This window comes from Styela clava, chromosome 5 (genome assembly GCF_964204865.1).
Source record: "Styela clava chromosome 5, kaStyClav1.hap1.2, whole genome shotgun sequence".
Taxonomy (NCBI): domain Eukaryota; kingdom Metazoa; phylum Chordata; class Ascidiacea; order Stolidobranchia; family Styelidae; genus Styela; species Styela clava.
In genome coordinates this window covers 4,420,198-4,438,192 of record NC_135254.1, presented here as the reverse complement: position 1 = coordinate 4,438,192, position 17,995 = coordinate 4,420,198, and the positions used below count along the sequence as shown (strand labels likewise).

Genomic DNA, 17,995 nt, shown 5'->3' with positions numbered 1-17,995 from the left:
AAAATGTCATTGGTTGTTAGCAACAGGTTTGAAAAAGTGGAATGGCGCATTCCTTAGGATAGGATAGGATAGGATTTACATATTTATCCCGGGGGAGAGGAAAGCCGATAAGATGGCTTTTCAATATGGCGAACCACGGCCTCTCGTCCGGTTACCATTCCAAGTCGGGTACCGGTATGGGATTAGTTTTACTGTATTGTTTGTTTTCGGAAGCATGGACTTGGTGGTGGTCCTGGTGGAGGAAGCCGTAACAGACCAGCGGTTACATGAACCACCCAACGACGGCGAGGAGTTCAGCAATCCTCTCGCACATAACCATCCCTGCATGGCATTCGAACCTGCGAACCCACGCAGAGTAATTAGAGGTGCGGTGGCGAGCGTATTCCTAACGCTTAGCCCGTTGAGCCACACCGCCGCGCCACCTTCTCCGTATAGGTACCGGTATCTTTATAGAAAGTACGTTTTAAATTCCTAAATTTTAATCATATATTGGCAACATTTGCCTCAACATCAGCGTGGCCTATTTCAAGTTATTGCTGCAACAAGCTATTTGATTTTGTCAATAACACATCAATCGAAATCCAATCAGAGAGAGAGAGATTTATTGTTTTGTCAACCAGAAACAAGCAAAAAAATATATACAATATACACAAAGTTAATTCGGTATAGACTGGAGGGAGCGATACGACCATAAGGTCATCTGAGTCAGTCAAAATAAATTGAAGATTTTATATTCATTTTGAGCACTGCAATATTCATCGATTTTATATATCTACCTGAGCATTTTCAGTTTGCAAACTGTGGTGGAACAATCATTTATTGCTCTGTGGTTTGCAAGCTAGTTTTAATTGATAATAGTGCAGAATATTTTATTTACTAGATGTCATATAAATTATAACTAAGGCAGGGCCAGACCCAAATATGGATAAAGGAAACTTGTCGTGTTATGTGTTGAGGGGGAGGCTAACTCCTTATCTTTTTTTGAGCGCATATTGGAAGGATGTTGTAGCTAGAAAAAACATGACTACACCATGTGTTCTGCTGCACAATAACACAAATGTATTTCTGTAATGTCAGAATGTTTTGTCTAACCAAAGCCCAAAGGTATTTGTTTTTCAAATAAACTAGGACACCAGAAGCAGAAATAATAAAATACAATAATTGTTAGATTCATTGTTGCTTACATAAATTTGTATAGTCATATATATCGATATCCCTTCCCATTTTTGTCAAAAAATGAAGTCATTACTATGATGAATACTGTTCAATTACTTATCATAACTGTTCATTACTTATTACTTTAATTATCATATTTTGTTTTAGGTTAAATAGCACAGCCTGATAAGGCTGATACTCAAAACATATCATCTAATATTTTGATCCCATAATTGGTAAAATGGCTGAATCTGGTAAAATACGAGAAATCGATTCCTCAGATGAATCTACAGAATTTTCAGATGCAGACGATCAAATTTCAGTTCGAAATGCATTACAAGTATCGAGGTCTTCGATGCCTGGGACGGTACAAGAATTTGGTAAAAATATTTTCCAAAGTCTCGTAAAACATTCAGAAAAACATGGAACTGTGGTAGCTCCAACGTTCGTTTTCAAGCAAACCATTAAGGAAGGTGAGGATAAGTTCTGCCAGAAATTATCGTTTTGTTGACTGCCCTCTTAATGGTTAATTATTGGATCTTATTTATGTCTATTGCCTACAAATAAAAACATATTTTCATAATATTTGCTTTTTGTCAATATTACATAAATGACATTTTACCTTATTTGGGGTGAATAAATACAAGTACAAATAAATTTTTCTGCAATTCAATAACCATTTCATATATCCTTTAGTTGATATTTTATGCAAAATAGTGAAATTTTGTTAATTTTATTTGTCATATTCTTTGGCTCGTACGGAGTTACTTCCAGCCATGCCTGAAATAACAACAGCCAAGAAAATGCCCCTTTTGTAACAATGGAGCTTAATTGAAAAACTAAAAATAGGTAAATAAAAAAAAACATTAAAAATTGAAAAAGAACTGTAGTACTTAATTTGTCTAATACTCAGGGAGGATATTTCATTGTTTTTGTACAATAATAGCATGTTTCAACCAAACTTTTTTTACAGTAAATAATAAATAAATACCAATCTGACTATTGTGCTTTATCTCAACAGGGGACAATATAGAAACCAGTATTGCTGGAAGTTCTGGTTTTACGCTTGATCGAAGCAGCAATACATATGAAAAAACCTCAACAACCAAGCAAAAGGCAGCAACGTCTAATGATGCAGTAGAAAATGAAACTAAAGGAGAAATACCATTCCATTTTGAAGGTAAGTTTACACGATTTGGGTGGATTCTACCTTTCCCAGGAAACTTTTGGGCTGATCTGGACACAAACTTTGCATGTAAGTGTTTATATCAGGGGTTGGCACGGTTTTTGGATCAGGGGCCAAAAATTTTGCCCACCTAGACTGGCGGGCCATGTAGTATGACGTAATGAGTCTCATTTTATAAACAATGTTTACAGTGTTAGAGAAGCAAGTGGAAAATAATAAACCTTGTGCCAAGACTAAATTTGATGTGCACGTTCGAAAGAATATATTTCTATAGACAGCTGCATGTAAAATGCATTACACTGAGATTAAATTTTTGTACTCGCTCGTCAGATTATTATTTGGACAATGTACCACTCGGCAACGGAGTTGCAAATTGATTATAACATTTTGGCCATAACACAGACACAGTATCATCCTTCATATTGATGATAAGTAAATAAAACCAATGCATTGTTAGATAATTTATTAAAAAAACGTCATACATGTCCCGTTGTGGCAGGCTTTTTTTTAACACAGCAATAGAGTGTGCAATTGCACCATGATATGAAGTTTCATGTGGCGATTGTTCTTAGGCGAAAATAATGTGGCATTCGCGCTACAGGAAATGTGTGTATTTAGTATTTAGCCCCCAGTGGCTTAGATGTACAAAAATACTAGATTTGTACTAAATGTGTTTCACACACAATTCAAATTATCTATCAAAGACATACTATTTTATGTTTTACAGATTCAATTCGCGTCGATCATAACCTGTTGCTGCTTTATAATGAAAGACTAGCAAAGTATGGTGAAGTTTACAGAGGCTTGCAGACTCATAAAGGTTCTCGAGGATTCGATACAATCGCCATAAAATCTATCAAACTCAGCGATGAAAATAGGAAAGAAGTGGAAATCATCCGAAAGCTTCGTTCCCACCCAAATGTGATAACTGTCCTCCAATCTGGGACTTATTTCTTTGGTCCAATAGAACATTTATTCATCGCAATGGAATACTTTAAATCTAAAACCTTGACAGACTTTGTCAAAGACGATCCAAAGCCTAAGACTGACGAAGTCAAACATAAACAAATAGAACAATTTGTTGAAGCTGTCGATCATATCCACATTAACGAAGTTCTACATCGCGATCTCAAACCAGATAATATCTTGGTATCGGACAATGGTAGAATTCTCAAAATAATTGACTTTGGTTTGGGAAAACAGTTAAGAAAAGGACATTTTTTAACCAAAATGAGCACTTTACGTGTTGGCACTGATGGTTGGAGGGCTCCGGAAATATACCTTTCTGACATTTGTTCTAAACAATCGGACATATTTTCTTCCGCACTCGTAATCCATTTCATTTCGACTGATGGTTCCCACCCATTCGGTAATGACCCAGATTCATGGAATCTCAATATCAAACGATATCAAGGATGTGACCTGAGCAAATTAGAAGGGGATCTAGAGGATTTGGTTGGTTGGATGCTCAGATTCCGACCACAGGATCGTCCAAATACCGAACAAATTCGGAAGCATAAATACTTTCGTGGCCAACTTGTTTGTCCTTACCCCAAGTTAAGTAAGTAACATGTCACTGCGTTAGTTCCAACTTGAATAAAATTTTAAAAATTATATCAGAAAGTTGTAGACCAAGATTAATTTTGTTACACTGTAACCAAAGTTTATCATCGTACATTCATTCTCATGAATTATTCAAACCGAAACCTAAATTATATCCAGAATATATTAGTGTTTGTGAATCCTCTAGTTTGTTTGACATATCAATTTCAGTTATTTTCAGACTGACATTTATTACTAATTATCATGTGTAAATGAATGATATCAATACTTTCAGGTCTCACAGTACCAAAAACTTACAAAACGGAAATTGTGAAAGTCTGGCGAGAGTCTGAAAAAATGAAAACACAGCTTGAAGAAAAAATGAAGCAGATGAAACATGAAAATGAACAAGAAAAAAGAAATATGACGATTGTTTTGGGTATCTTTTTATTTTTTTGTTGATTTTGCCATCAAAAGCACCACATCACCTGAAATTGCAATTTGTTCATGTACACAGCTTTACTTTTTCTGATAAAATATGTGACCAAAGCGCAGGTCATATTATAAGTTTGCCACATAAAAATAAATGTTTACATTGCTAGGCCTCCAATTTTTTTTCTAATTTTTAAAACTCGCAGTTTGTTTAAACTTGTCTCAACATTGAGGGTCTTATAATTACAGGAAAAGAAATTCGGGACGTCAGAAAAGAGTCAGAAAGATTGCGAAGAAAGCATGAAAAAGAAATGAAGCGGGTGCAAGCAGAAAAGTTGAAAATGGAAATTGAGATTAAAAAGCTTAAAACTGAAAAGAAAGGTTTGCTAGATTTCTAAATTGTTATTGGTAATTGCGGGCTGTATGCAGAAGAGACTGCTAATTGGCTCAGTGATGTGGCTGAGCATTTGGAATACGCTCACAATCGCACCTCTGATTACCATGCGTGGGTCAACAGGATTGAATTCCATGTGAGTTAATTATGTATGAGAGGACTGTTGGATTGCTGTCGTAAGGTAGTTTATGTAACCGCTGTTTGGGTGTGACATCCTCCACCATCAAGTACATGCATCTGAAAATAAATACCTGGCTATCTAATCCCATACTCCACAAGGACTGATAATTAATCCGACGAGCGGCCATGGTTCTCCATATGATTGGGCCATTCTTTCAATATCAAACTAATTTGCTGTTTCCACTGCATATACGTCCATTTATCACAAGGTTGCTAAAGCCAGTTGTCAAGATAAATTTGTTTGAGAAAGTTCTCCTGTTCATTTTTTTTTCGAATTGATCAAATTTTAATCGATTTTTCTTATTACTCTATCACAGGCATTTCCTGTGAGTTTATGAATACTAAACAGTATCTATGCTATAAAGGGTTAGTTGCAGAATCTTAGTGGTGTTCAAGTAAAAAACCAAGACTCGAAATCAAATGCATTTTCAGGTTCCACATTTAATTAATGGCTAATGCACCCAAGCACAAAAAAGTTTCCATTAACATATTAACAAGCCAAATACATTCGTCGATAACAGTAATTTGATAATAATTTGGCTAACTGACGCCCCTGATAGAGGCATATGTTATTGAATAAATAAATGAATAAATACATATTTTAAGCTGCCCATGTCAGTGTTGTTTTTTTACATTATAATCTCAGAAATTTTAAACAATCATTTTTTAATATGTTTCAAACAAGGGCATATACTTGCAGCCACTGATATCTATTGATATGTTATTTTCAAGAACCAGATTTTTCCCTGTAAGGCAGTGGTCACTAAAGTGTGGGTCTCGACCCCAAGTTGGGTCGCCTTGAATATTTCGGGGGTCGCCAACCCAATTTATTACACACTAGGCATGAGTGGGGTATTAGGTTCGAACCTCAGATGTGTAATCTGTAATATATATCGTAACTTTCATTCTTTAAATAAATATTTTTTACATCACCTTTTGAATATCATTAAGTCTCTTTAATCAGCCATTTCTCATGGTTCACTCATGGTTTTATTAATCCAGGTGCAGAATCTCAGTGTTCAAGGCAAACTACTTTTGGTCTAAGAATCATCAACCAACAACCATCTGTTGGCAGGATGTTATGGGATTTGTTGCGAGAATCACTGCCAGGATATGAAGGACAGGAGACTCTTGCCATCACCTACTCATTTCCTGCTGGAAGTCTGAAGGTGAGTTATGAAACATATTTAATTGTTGGTTGGAAAATAAATTATAGATTTACTGGAATCAAAATTCTTAATCAATTTTTTATTCCTATTATCAATCTCCATTCCACTCCAACATATTTTAACATAAATCAATGGAAATATCTTTCTTGAATAAAATACCAGTGCAATGAATGAAGAATCACAATTTGCTTAAAGTAATATTCTGGAATGGCCACAACCTAAAAGTTGGATATCCTATAATTCTTTGGTGCAATTATTGTAATTATGGATTTCTTGAATCGATTCATTGAGTGGTTACAAACAGGTGCGCAGCCAGGATTTTCAAAAGGGGGGGGGGATTGGGTCAAATTGGGAAATTCCCAGTGTTGTCTTTAACAGTCACTACGATGACGCGCCCGTTAATAGAGCCGCCTTATATATTGAATTCATTGTGTCCAACGAAACTCGCGGTTGCGACTTCTTACGTCAAAATAAAAATATTCCTACAGTAAAATACAACAGCGATTTTTGGACGTAAAAATATGAGATAAGCTGCCTGATGTATTTAATTTTAATACGTATTTTTGTAATCTTGCGAACTCGTTATCGCTGTTATTAAAATCTCGATATCTGATATAAAATCCCGTTTAGTACAATTTTATTTCATACAATCAATATACATATAAAGTATACCAGTAAATCAAAAATACAAATTCAACGCCTCGAAATCCACGCCGAACAGTCGCCGTGATTACGCCACTTGTTAAAAGAGCCTACTTTTTCACCAAAAAATGATTTTTCTCTTGTGCAAAGTAGTCAATTCATGACTGGTAGGGGCATATTTAAAATGTCTTGCTTTATTAATTTAATTCCGTTTTTTTGCGAATTCGACAAATTTGAGATGTACCTGTAACACTGACCCCGCTCAATCGCAATGCTGCCACACCGATTATTTTTAAAGATAAAACGTTCCGAAAAATCTGTAAATTTGCTGTAAAATCTCACAAAGTTTTATTTCAGCACAATAAAAATTGTTCAAATGTACTTTAGATTATTTATCTTATATAACATCACAAACCGGGGAAAAGACGCGTTTCCAACCTTGTATAATGTTAACACATACATTTTCGACGACAATTTCAAAGTAATCGATAAAAACGTAAATTCCACCCACAATTGACCGTGCTTCAATTTTAGTGACGATGTGTTTCTAAACCACGACTAAGCACAAAATTTTGCAATTTTCAATGCCTAGAAAAGCGTTTTTAGACTGTTGCGGGACTCGACGAAACTTATATTGTTTATCGTTTTATTTTCAGTATTTTATATTGCCGCTTTTCCATCAAAAAATCCAGATCACGGAGTTACTCCTTAATTTGTCTTAGAATCTCGCCGTCGATGAACGTATAATAACTCTCACCGAATTCACAATTCCGTGTAAAAATAAAGTACAAAAATAAAATATTTATCATCGTTACCGTGGCCCAAATTTGTGATTTAGAGAGAATAAACACCAATGTAAAGGCGTTTACGGCCTAAATAACACGCCACGCCGATGAAAACAATCCGCCATTTCAGCAGAAGGCATTGGTACGCGTTATCGGCGATTTTTTCAGTTTCCAAAAAAATTCAAAAGGGGGGGACGCCAAAAACCCCTGACTGTGCCACTGGTTACAAATATATATCTTATTTCGAAATTAAGAAGTAAAATCATTAGAATGTCAAAATTGACCTGATAGAACATGTGAACAAAACTTTCGATGGAAAATAAACTGTTTTCAGTCATATTTTTTGGTTTCATAAATTCTTCAAATATGGCTATTTTGATTAAATAACAAAGACATCCCTAGTAATAGTACTGTCTATCACTTTTTCATGCTGTCCTTATTCATGCTTTCTGTTCTGAACAAGGTCCTATACAAGCAGCCATTGACATCTCATGACATTTAAAGAGATATTATTATTTCAAACGATTAGGATTTTTTGGTTCCACATTTCCTATCCACCTCATTTCACCCTGGGTGAGGTGGTTGCCATGGAGATTTGAACCGAGATGTTCAATATGTGATGTCAGCATAGTTCAGTCCAACACGTTGACCGTTAGGCCATTGCACAGCCAAAAAGCTTGAAAGCAGTATTGCTAAATGCTTGCATTCGCTCACATGAGTTATTGCTTCTCACAGAAATATAGAGAATCAGGCAGTATTTTGTATAATGCTAATATGGATTGAGTCTTGTTCATGCTTTGTTAATGGGTAATAATTAATAATAAATGAGTAATAATTAATTTAAACTGGATATGCTGATGGAATTCAGTTCTAATTGAAATCGAAGCTTTGAATGGTTTGTCATTGTAAAAAAAATATCATAACACAGTTAAATATATAGATCGTGCTTGTTGAAACCTGGGTAATATTGAACTGTTATTTGTTTAATTACAGATGTTCATAGAATTTAGTTCATTTATCGTGCAGTAAAATCATGACATAGCTGATAAGTAGGCCTCCTCCTAAGTCCTGTTTTCAATATATATCTGAGTTATCGAGTTGTCAAGTTGAAGTAATTTATTGAAAATGGAAATATCAAGTATGTTGATGGTAATTTTTTTGACTTTTGCTGAATCTTCATAGATATTCTCATATTTATATCAGTTTCAACAAATCCCCAGGAAGATAATTGGAAGATAATTAGTTATGGAAGATAATTAGTTAATGTTTTGTTATTTCAGGGAGTTTCATATGAAGCTCAAGAATTCACTGAATATTTGCCATGGGATTATGATGGAGACATATGTTACAACTTACTCTATCAAGCATTCGATGCAGGATTGATTTTCAAGATTCAGGAAGTTGGTGACAGAAGAGGAAAAATTGTGTGGAACGATAAGTTTCCTCATAAGACTAATAAAACTGGGAGATCAGAGATGTAAGTACTTTGTGTGTTTTATGCTTGATGGGTATTTATGGCACTTTACAAAATGGTGGCAGGTACGAAAGAATAAAATTAATTTTAAAATTTTGTTATCCCTGCATATTGCAACTACAACACAATTTAAAGTTCGGATTTTGGTTGCCAAGTCGTAATTTGTGGGAACGAAACATAAAATGGGATTCGCCCTGGTACATTTAGTTGTCGATAATGACATTGGTATTTAATTTTCGAGATTTTCTAAGCCTAAAGGGCATGAAAAAGTTTCTAAAAATTGTTTTGAATATTTCAATTTTTGAGAACTTTGATTAGAAGAAAACTAAACACATCAATATATGGAATTGATTTGGACAATGTTTATAATCTACCAGGGTCTGATCTAAAGATCCCAGACATAACCACTCAACCATTATGACCACGACTCTTATCTATTAATAAATATATTAGATCAGGGTGGTCCAAACCCAGGGCAGCTTCATTCTCTGTGGCCCTTGTCGCATTCGGAGAGTAATCAAAAAATCGCATTTGATGTTGTTTCGTCATAAAATTTTTTGTGACAATTGTTACTTCATTAATGTCACTAAATTGACCAATGTTATGGTTAGCTGATGCAACTAGCAAAGTGGAATGATGTGCTTAGCAGTCTCAAGTTATTGATTGCAAATATATGCTAACAATTTTTGCATCATAGAAAACTAAAAGTCAAATGCGGATTCTATTAGTCAAGGTTGGCTATGCCTGATAGCTAAATATTAATGTTATGGCCTAACAATATAATTTATGCTGGGTGTTTTTTGCAACCAGCCCAAACAGTATTACAAAAATTCTGCCAATATGTCAAAAAATTTAGTAATTACCGTCCTATGCCTCAAATTTGGTAATCAATCAATCTGCGATTATTTGTAAGTTATTTTGTGAACATGAGTTTGAAAGGAGGCTGATGAATTCAAACAGATTTTTAACTGGATGTGGGAGGGAAAATACCACATGCTTGCTCGATATGTCTGTGACAAAAGAATATAATTTAAAACAGAATTTTAGAATCTTATCGATGAGCATTCTCAAAGGTTAAGATTTTTCTTCCAAAATCTTAGCAATGTTCGGAAAGCATTCACATTTGCGGAAACATTGTTTCCTTATGAAGAGTTTGAAATCTTACACCAAATGTAGATAAAGAATTACTTTTGCAGGTTTTAGTAAGTTTTTAGGTGGTTTTTACATCCTTTAGCTTGATAAATGACAAATACTGATTATTGTGTTTGCAAAAAATTGTTCGTTTTGTATCGCAATGTTTACCAATTCTTGGCACTATTGTCTCCTGTAAACGGGGCTGTCCAAGCGAACCAAATATTCGAAATCGAATCGCAAATTATTCGAACAGATTTCTTAAATTGCTTTTTTTTCAGCAATGGATATCCAGATTCAGACCATACAAGAAAACTGATAGAAGCATTGAAGGCAAAAGGATTTAAGTTTGATGATTCAATACCAGTGAGATAATTTTATTAATTTTACACTCTGGCAAAATATCGCTGTACCCACTTTCCCCAACATGCATCCATATACGTGTAAATTGTCTTTAATTCCTGAAATAACAAGATAATCATTATTTGAAACTGAATTGTGTAATGAACTTGCATTGGTATCGGAAGTAGGCAAAGGGTTGCATGTTTACATGACGTTTTTTCAAATTCCAATTATTTACTATTTGATTCAAATGTTTAATTTGGAACGCCCGGCCCAAAGAACATCAAAAAGTACTATAGAAGTCATAGATAGTATCACATGGTTTTAAAAGCTTCCAAAATGCAAATCCAAATCTTTAATGAGACATTCTGTGTGCTGTGCAGTTTTTATTGAAAATTTAAGTCCAAGGCCACTTTTCTACCTCCATCCATTTTTTGATTTCAAGTAGTTTCTTTGCCATTTCACTATTACAGTGGTGACAAAACAACTATGTGTATGATATGTTGATTTGAACAATATAGAAATAAAAGTTTTTTATTCTACGCTTTTACCTCTGTACAAGACTTTGTACAAAAATCCACTGATTTGTAAATGACTAATATATATCAGACATATTGGGATTTTACCAGTGACAAGAAAATTTTTTTAGTTTGGAAAAAGCGGAGCTTGGATAGATATAAGAAATCATACCTTGTTTGAATAAACTGCCCTATCATAGTGCACAGATTGACAAATTCTAGTTTTATCCCATTCCTTCTTGTATTAATTATTTTGCCTTTCTCAGCTAAAGTCATGGAGAGTAAGAAGATCAAATGCATGAGTGGAAGACAATTAACATTTCCTGCAACACTGATTGTACTGCATAGGATACTGAACTTCATTGAAACTACAAAACAATAATTCCATTGCAGCCATTGTGTAAATCATATTCTTGATCAAATATCACAAATAATGAACCGATGAAAATATTAAAATTATGAGACAATTTAATATTCAGAATCGTACTTGTGCCATTCCTGTATGGGCATATCATTAAATAAGTAAAATGGCCTAGGCTGTCAAAGCATAATACTTAACTGCTGGCATCGCAGATTACACGTCTCAGGTGCTCCCAGGGTGTAAGATTGGGTAGGCAATGCCAAGCCGTAAAGAATTTAATGCTTTCAAATAAATAGTAGCTCCCTCCTCACATATTGTTAGATATCAGTGGCTTCTAAAATTAATATTTTGGAGGCTTTTTCGATAATTTTTGTGGCTTTCATTGCCCTGAACAAGCATACAATGATGAATATGGAACTTCTATATTGCCCGAAAGGACTTGAAATATTCTTGTTTAAAACGCTCAGGGTGAGGTGGTGATTGAACTTGGGTGGGGGGATATGACCTGGGTTCTTTAATCAGACATGTCAACGCAGCCAAGTCCAAACACTAGGCTAATAGGATGTTTGCATTGCCAATATTTTAGATTTGTTAAAACTCTATTTTCCCATTAAGTTTTTATAAAATTGAATATGTTGAATTAACTGGCATTTTTGTGTCAGTCTCGATACTTTTAGTGGCAGATAATTCCCGAATGCCCATTGATTCATACTTGAATACTTTTTTCCGTAGGTCCAAATAGTGACTGTAATAATGGCGACCGCATTAAACCAGCGAGTGACAAACCCTAACCCTAACGACCTTAAATTTAATGTGACACAACACACCTCCCAACGACCGACCAGGAAATTCGACTCAGTGAACACGAGTTAGTCGCTGTTTTAATGCGGTCGCCATTATGACAGTCGATCACTTGATTACGTCGCTATTAGGGGTGGGCAAAATCGAATATTTTTTTCGAATCGAATATTCTTAACGAATACCGAATAGTGAAAATAATAATAACATGATCTCTTTCAACGAAATAGTAAGTATATTTGTGAGCTTTCGTTAGATCATGGTCTAACTTCTTCAAACAATACAAGGTATAACTGTAAATATAAAGATCACAAGAATTTAATTTATTTTAAAATTAAGTTTTCTATAACTGATTTAGATGCTATGGTAATTTAATTCATACCATCTCCGAACTGTCGGTCTAACTGATGTAGTTGGGTTGAAGTTCGTCTATTTGTGTGGTTTGCTTTTGAACCATGTTTGTTTGTGTTGTTGCTGTTTTTTTGATAGTACTGTTTGTGAGTTCTGAGTGTTTCTTGTCTAGAGCAGGGGTGTGCAAACTGCGGCCCGCGGAGAAATAACAATTTCGAATGGTGTACCCGCAAAACGAGTATTTATTCTTTTTCGTCACAAAGCCCATACCAGTCATATTAGCAAAACGAGCTAGCAAAATACACGATTTATATTACAAAAACGTGTTTCTCACTGCATTCGTTTAAAGTCGGTGTAACAAAAAATTTAAATAGCAGTTTCTTCAGAAGTTTATGCGTTTTAAATCTACTATTTCTGCAAGAACCCCTATTAATGCCGTAAGATCAATAGCAAATATAGGCAATTTTTGTGCTTGCAACTAACTACCAGAAAGCCTAAATTAAATAAAGTTGCGGCCCGCGGCTTCATCCAGTTACTTGTATTTGGCCCGCCAATAAAAAAGGTTGCACACCCATGGTCTAGAGCAAAGATTTTTCAACCTTAATTGAAGGAGAGGAACCCCAATAAACATTTCAAAGGCTTAAGAACCCCTGTGTAACTGAATATACATTATAATATGACAATCAAAAAATGTGAAACGGAAATTTGATGTAGAGTAGAGCTAAGATCTGAAGCCTGAACCCGGAATTCGAGCCGGGTCTGGCTGTTCTGTCGCTGACTTTTTTGTTAAAAGAAGCGTTTTTGCCACGAAAGACCGTGGTCTGCAAAAAACAGAAGTTGCCCCATCAACACGACACTCTTGCAATGACAATTCAGAGATCTCCTGATTAAAATATAAAATTTCGGGTTTGCTTCGGGCTCGGGCCTGCAAATCCAGTTAATTAGTCGGACACCGGTCGGGTTCCATACCCACGGGCCTGGGCCGGAATTGATCTTAGCTCTAATGTAGAGAAAATGAAAGTCTCTCATGAAACACACTCATTATATTATATCCGTGTATTTAATTATATTTAAACAAGATAAATGTAATAATATAGACCAGGGCTACTCAACTGTTTTTACCGGAGGTCCGCATACAAAACTTCAAAAATATCTGGATCCGGACTTTCCAGACATTATATTTCGGCATCCTCAAGCACACGATTCCTCGGCCGACTAATGATTATTAGGTAATCAAGATTGTTTGTTATGGTGTTATAGTTCTTTTCATATATATTTTTAAATCTATAAAAGTGATTTTATAAAATGAACTTCAAAAGTGGGCTAATGATCCAAAATGAAGAATTATGCGTTCGGATCAAATACCCGAAAGGTCCGAAATCGGGCCGCGGCCCCCAGTTGAGTAGCCCTGATATAGACTACAGGATTTCAATACAAACCTGCAAAACCCCTGGACAGCCTACAGTCTTGTGCAGAGTACTTTGTATGAACCAGATATATTTCCTTAGTACTGAGTTTCGATAGAAACACAAGGAATAACAAGAGTAAGGGGCGCTCCGGAAGTATGTGTACCAATATGGAGGTAACTAATTTTGTTCGCTTACATTACATCAAGTTGTGAAAAGGGACTGAAACCTATGGGCAAGGGGTATATCCACTTGGCTAACACAGACAGTCCCGAACTCAAAATAAAACTAAAATAAGAAAAATCTGAATGAATTATGAACCTGGTACACACATACTACGGGAGTACCCTTCGAAGGAACATAAACGTCCTCCCTATTGTAATAAAATAACTGTCTGGGGAGTAGTGTTAGGGGGATTCCCCCTCATGTATAACTGTCTTATCACTAGTAGTATCGTCAGTGAGCACCATTTCAGATTCATATTCTGGTTTGTCAGTCTTTCCAGAATCTTTCTGTTCAGTGGTTATAAGTCTTGATCCAAATGAACTCTTAGATATCATCAGCATTTCTCTTAAAATGTCATTTTCTGTTTGCAATCGGGATAATTCTTCGTAATCTCTGATATATTGCTCATCGTCGACATCCGCAGCATGCCTCATCACAGCAGCCATCTCGTGAATCTGGAACATAGAAAGATAAACAATGTTTGTTAGATAAAACTGCAACCCTTTTTTGTTTTGAAATAACTTGAATCTTCAGCGCCACCATGTGGTCGAATTTGTGTGCTTGAATATTTCTTGTCAAACCTGCAGCATTAACAATGACAAGATTGCCAAGTAAGAAAGAGTCCCGTCCTTCAAATATTAGTAGCTCATTACATATCGTCAGATATTAGTGCGTAGTGTCTGCTTGTACACCTGCAGGGCAAATATATAATATACTGATCTTGATTAATCAGGATGCTCATCTTTTCTACTATAAAATTAAAAGTACCTTATCAATTAGCTCCATATTCTCTTCTTGATATTGTTTTTCTGCTTGATAAGCATTTTCAGTGATCTGGATGCTGAAAGTGGAAGATATAAATAAAATTATAAATGCTGTCTACCAGTGGTCCTCAATCTTTTTTCTTTCATGGCCCATTTTTATTGCCCAAATATTCTTGTGGCCCATTAACTTTTTTATTGCAAGGGGAAAACTGGAAGTGAAATCAAGATCTTTCTGCGAAAACTGGCACTTCAACGTTTTTTATTTGAATTGGAATTACCACCTATTAGCAGTAAACAGCATTGTCATTGATTGTAGCTAAAATCAAAACTAACTATTGTAATATAAATAAAACTAGCAATTTTTATCAGTTCTGTGGCCCAACTCAAAATCCACTGGTTTATAACCAGTGGTTCTAGTCACAGTTGATTGATTTTGATATTTTAAGCCAATTGAAAGTTCATTATTATTTTTCAACATTAGGATAGAAAATAGCCTAAATATTCATCCACGAGAAGGGAAAAGACAATAAGACAGCTTGATCATATGGCTAACCATGTCCTCAGGTATGGGATTAGTTTTTGTGGGCATGGACTTGAGTATAAATGGAATAAATGTATTTATCAGCATTAAATGTATTTAATCAGACTTTCCTCTCACTGAGATTATGAAATACATTGACAAGATCCACATACTTTTGGTGCTTAGTGAACTTCATCATCTGCTGTCTGTACTTAGTCATGATAAGTTCCAATGCGTTCTGGTGGTCGGTCAAACTTTGTCGCAATTCATCATTCTCATGTTGTAGGGACCGAATTGCATTATTTTCTTGCTGAATACCTTGAAGATAAAAGTGTGAATTTAGCAAACATAATTTTTTTTTTATCAGAAGTATTATTTGAGATCCACATTTGTTTAAAACAGTGGTTTCCAACCTGGAGACGGGGCGGGTTTTCAAGGGGGTCGCGAAGGTCTTGCCAAACAGTAGAAAATAGTACAAAGCTCTAGGTTAAATATTGCCAATAGAACGAGAAGAAGTCTGGAATTGACTCTCGTTTGCCTCCGAAAGAGGCAAGCTGCGCGAGTTGTATATGGCATGTTAACCATTGTGACGCCACACGAACTCGTCTGCATTTCCGCGCCGTGACGCGGTAAACACACAGGCTTCGAAGCAATGCTGTGGAACAGGATTTCAATACCAAGGGGTCTACTGCAGGGTAGGCTTGTAGTTTGTGAAGATTATCATACATCTTGAGATTAGCTTTGTCAAAAACTCAAACCACGAATTACGCAGTTGGCTACGCGGTTTCAATGCCAGCCATCACAGCTGCAGCTTGATGAAAAATTAAATTACACAATATTCACTTTACCGCTTATTTTATTGGAAAGTACAGAAAGTGAGGCAGAGGGTCGCGAGGTATGTGTAAACCACCAAAGGAGGTTGCAAACCAAAAAAAGTTGGGAACCACTGGTTTATACATTTTTACAATATTTACATTTTTTTCTATTCCAAACTAATAATAACTTCCACCACTTCCTTATAACCACTAATTTAAGATAATTAATTCTTAATTACCAATTTCGAATTGAAATTTCAGTACAAGATAAAAAAACGATCACGTCATGTCCGGAAATATCATACAGGCAAGCAAAGATAATCATAAAAAATATCACATTAAAAACATGAGCAAAGCTAGCACTGGTTCTTTTAAAAATTTGTCTTACCTAAGACTAAAGTAGACCTTGGTCTGTGTCCAGCAACTTTGTTCAGTTCAATCAAATTTTCTTGATATGTGTTTCTCGCTTCCATCTCTTTCTTGAGAGTTGAAGCCTGTTCGGCAAGACTTTCAGCAGCGCTGTCATGATCCTGGGATAATAGATGAAAATAAAAGAATAATCTTTCGATAGTGCATGCTAGAAAGCACTGAAAATTTGTGACCTCCAGAAGCATGTTGGCTCCGCCATCTTGGTTCACATACTACAGGAGTACCAAAATTTGTTTCAATTGTGTGGCCCGCATAAACCCTGGCTGATCGAAATATCACTTAGTTGGTTCATAATCCAGGGTGCAATAACTTTCAAAAGATTTTTAGATGCTCGTGGCTTTCAAACTAATAAAATTATACTTGGGTCTGACCAGGAGAGAAGATTAGAAATCACTAATTTAACTAGTACATTCACAGGGCCTTTTAGTGGTTTAGAATGATTCGAAAGACTATGACATCACAATTTTCCCAACAGAGAAGGAATTTGATATATTAGTAAACATACATACATACATATACAGACATACCAATATTTTTCACTATTAGTCTACTATAATACTGATCAACGTAAGTTAATTTATAGTTCAACATTACAGGTACTCGCACTTCTGCTCTTGGACATTGGAGTAAGCAGTAACAAACCAGCCTTTACATGAACTGACATACAATAGCCACAAGTCAGTATTCTAATATCTGAAGAAACAGAACGGTTCATGTGACCGCTGGTCTGTTACAGCTTACCACACAATCAAGTCCATGCATCTGAAAACTAATAACTGGTTGAATGAGCTTCATATCCAATATGGCCCGCGAACCAGACAAGAGACTGTGGTTCGCCATGTAATTAAGCTTTCTTAGGACTAGGATAGACTGATAGAATTTACATTTTTATCTCGGGGGGGGGGGAGAAGAAAGACAATAGCATGGCTTAATCATATGGCAAACCACAGTCTCTCGTCCGGTTACCAGTCCATGTCGGGTATGGGATTAGTCAGCCAGTTATTGACTTTCCCTTCCCAGGGATAAATATCAAAACCTGAATCAGTAAAAAAGCCGGAAGTCTGCCTCAAGAGGATTGAATTATATGTAGAAGCCTTTATTAACTGTCAAAACATTGAAATACTCTACCTTCAATCTTGTAACAAGATATTTAGCGTCCGCAAGCAACGACTCGATGGTGATATTCATTTTTGCAAACTAGTCGATGTACAAGGAAACTAGACTGATTGCTCTTCAAAAAATACCCTTTTTTCTTTTTCAATATGCCAGATTTTAAATTTACTTTTTGCAAAAAATCGTTTTCTATGTTGATAACTTAAAACAAGATATATGATATAACTAAAGATATTTTGCTCTAAAATACAGTTATCCAAAAA

General features: G+C 35.5%; 2 protein-coding genes across 2 annotated transcripts; one reads left to right on the top strand and one right to left on the bottom strand.

Moving 5' to 3' along the window:
- The first annotated feature begins 1,324 nt into the window (after positions 1-1,324).
- Positions 1,325-13,451, top strand: LOC120332839 (uncharacterized). The gene is made up of 9 exons (XM_078112952.1): positions 1,325-1,628; positions 2,177-2,335; positions 3,069-3,902; positions 4,179-4,322; positions 4,565-4,696; positions 5,892-6,058; positions 8,766-8,962; positions 10,372-10,456; positions 11,217-13,451. Exons 1-9 carry the CDS (start codon positions 1,397-1,399, stop codon positions 11,250-11,252), a joined length of 1,986 nt encoding a protein of 661 aa, XP_077969078.1. The 5' UTR covers positions 1,325-1,396; the 3' UTR covers positions 11,253-13,451.
- Positions 13,452-13,558: 107 nt separating this feature from the next.
- LOC120332858 (FGFR1 oncogene partner 2 homolog) lies at positions 13,559-17,995 on the bottom strand. The gene is made up of 5 exons (XM_039400185.2): positions 17,748-17,995; positions 16,579-16,720; positions 15,549-15,693; positions 14,860-14,932; positions 13,559-14,546 (listed from the first exon to the last, which is right to left on the bottom strand). Exons 1-5 carry the CDS (start codon positions 17,805-17,807, stop codon positions 14,274-14,276), a joined length of 693 nt encoding a protein of 230 aa, XP_039256119.2. The 5' UTR covers positions 17,808-17,995; the 3' UTR covers positions 13,559-14,273.

Bases quoted from the DNA above. Each gene is read 5' to 3' on its own strand.
- LOC120332839 (XM_078112952.1), top strand. From the start codon at position 1,397: ATGGCTGAATCTGGTAAAATACGAGAAATCGATTCCTCAGATGAATCT. The intron at 6,059-8,765 runs GTGAGTTATGAA...TTGTTATTTCAG, and splicing joins TTCCTGCTGGAAGTCTGAAG to GGAGTTTCATATGAAGCTCA. The intron at 10,457-11,216 runs GTGAGATAATTT...TGCCTTTCTCAG, and splicing joins AGTTTGATGATTCAATACCA to CTAAAGTCATGGAGAGTAAG.
- LOC120332858 (XM_039400185.2), bottom strand. From the start codon at position 17,807: ATGAATATCACCATCGAGTCGTTGCTTGCGGACGCTAAATATCTTGTT. The intron at 16,721-17,747 runs GTAGAGTATTTC...CTATTATCCCAG, and splicing joins ATCTTGTTACAAGATTGAAG to GATCATGACAGCGCTGCTGA. The intron at 15,694-16,578 runs GTAAGACAAATT...TTTATCTTCAAG, and splicing joins AAGGTCTACTTTAGTCTTAG to GTATTCAGCAAGAAAATAAT.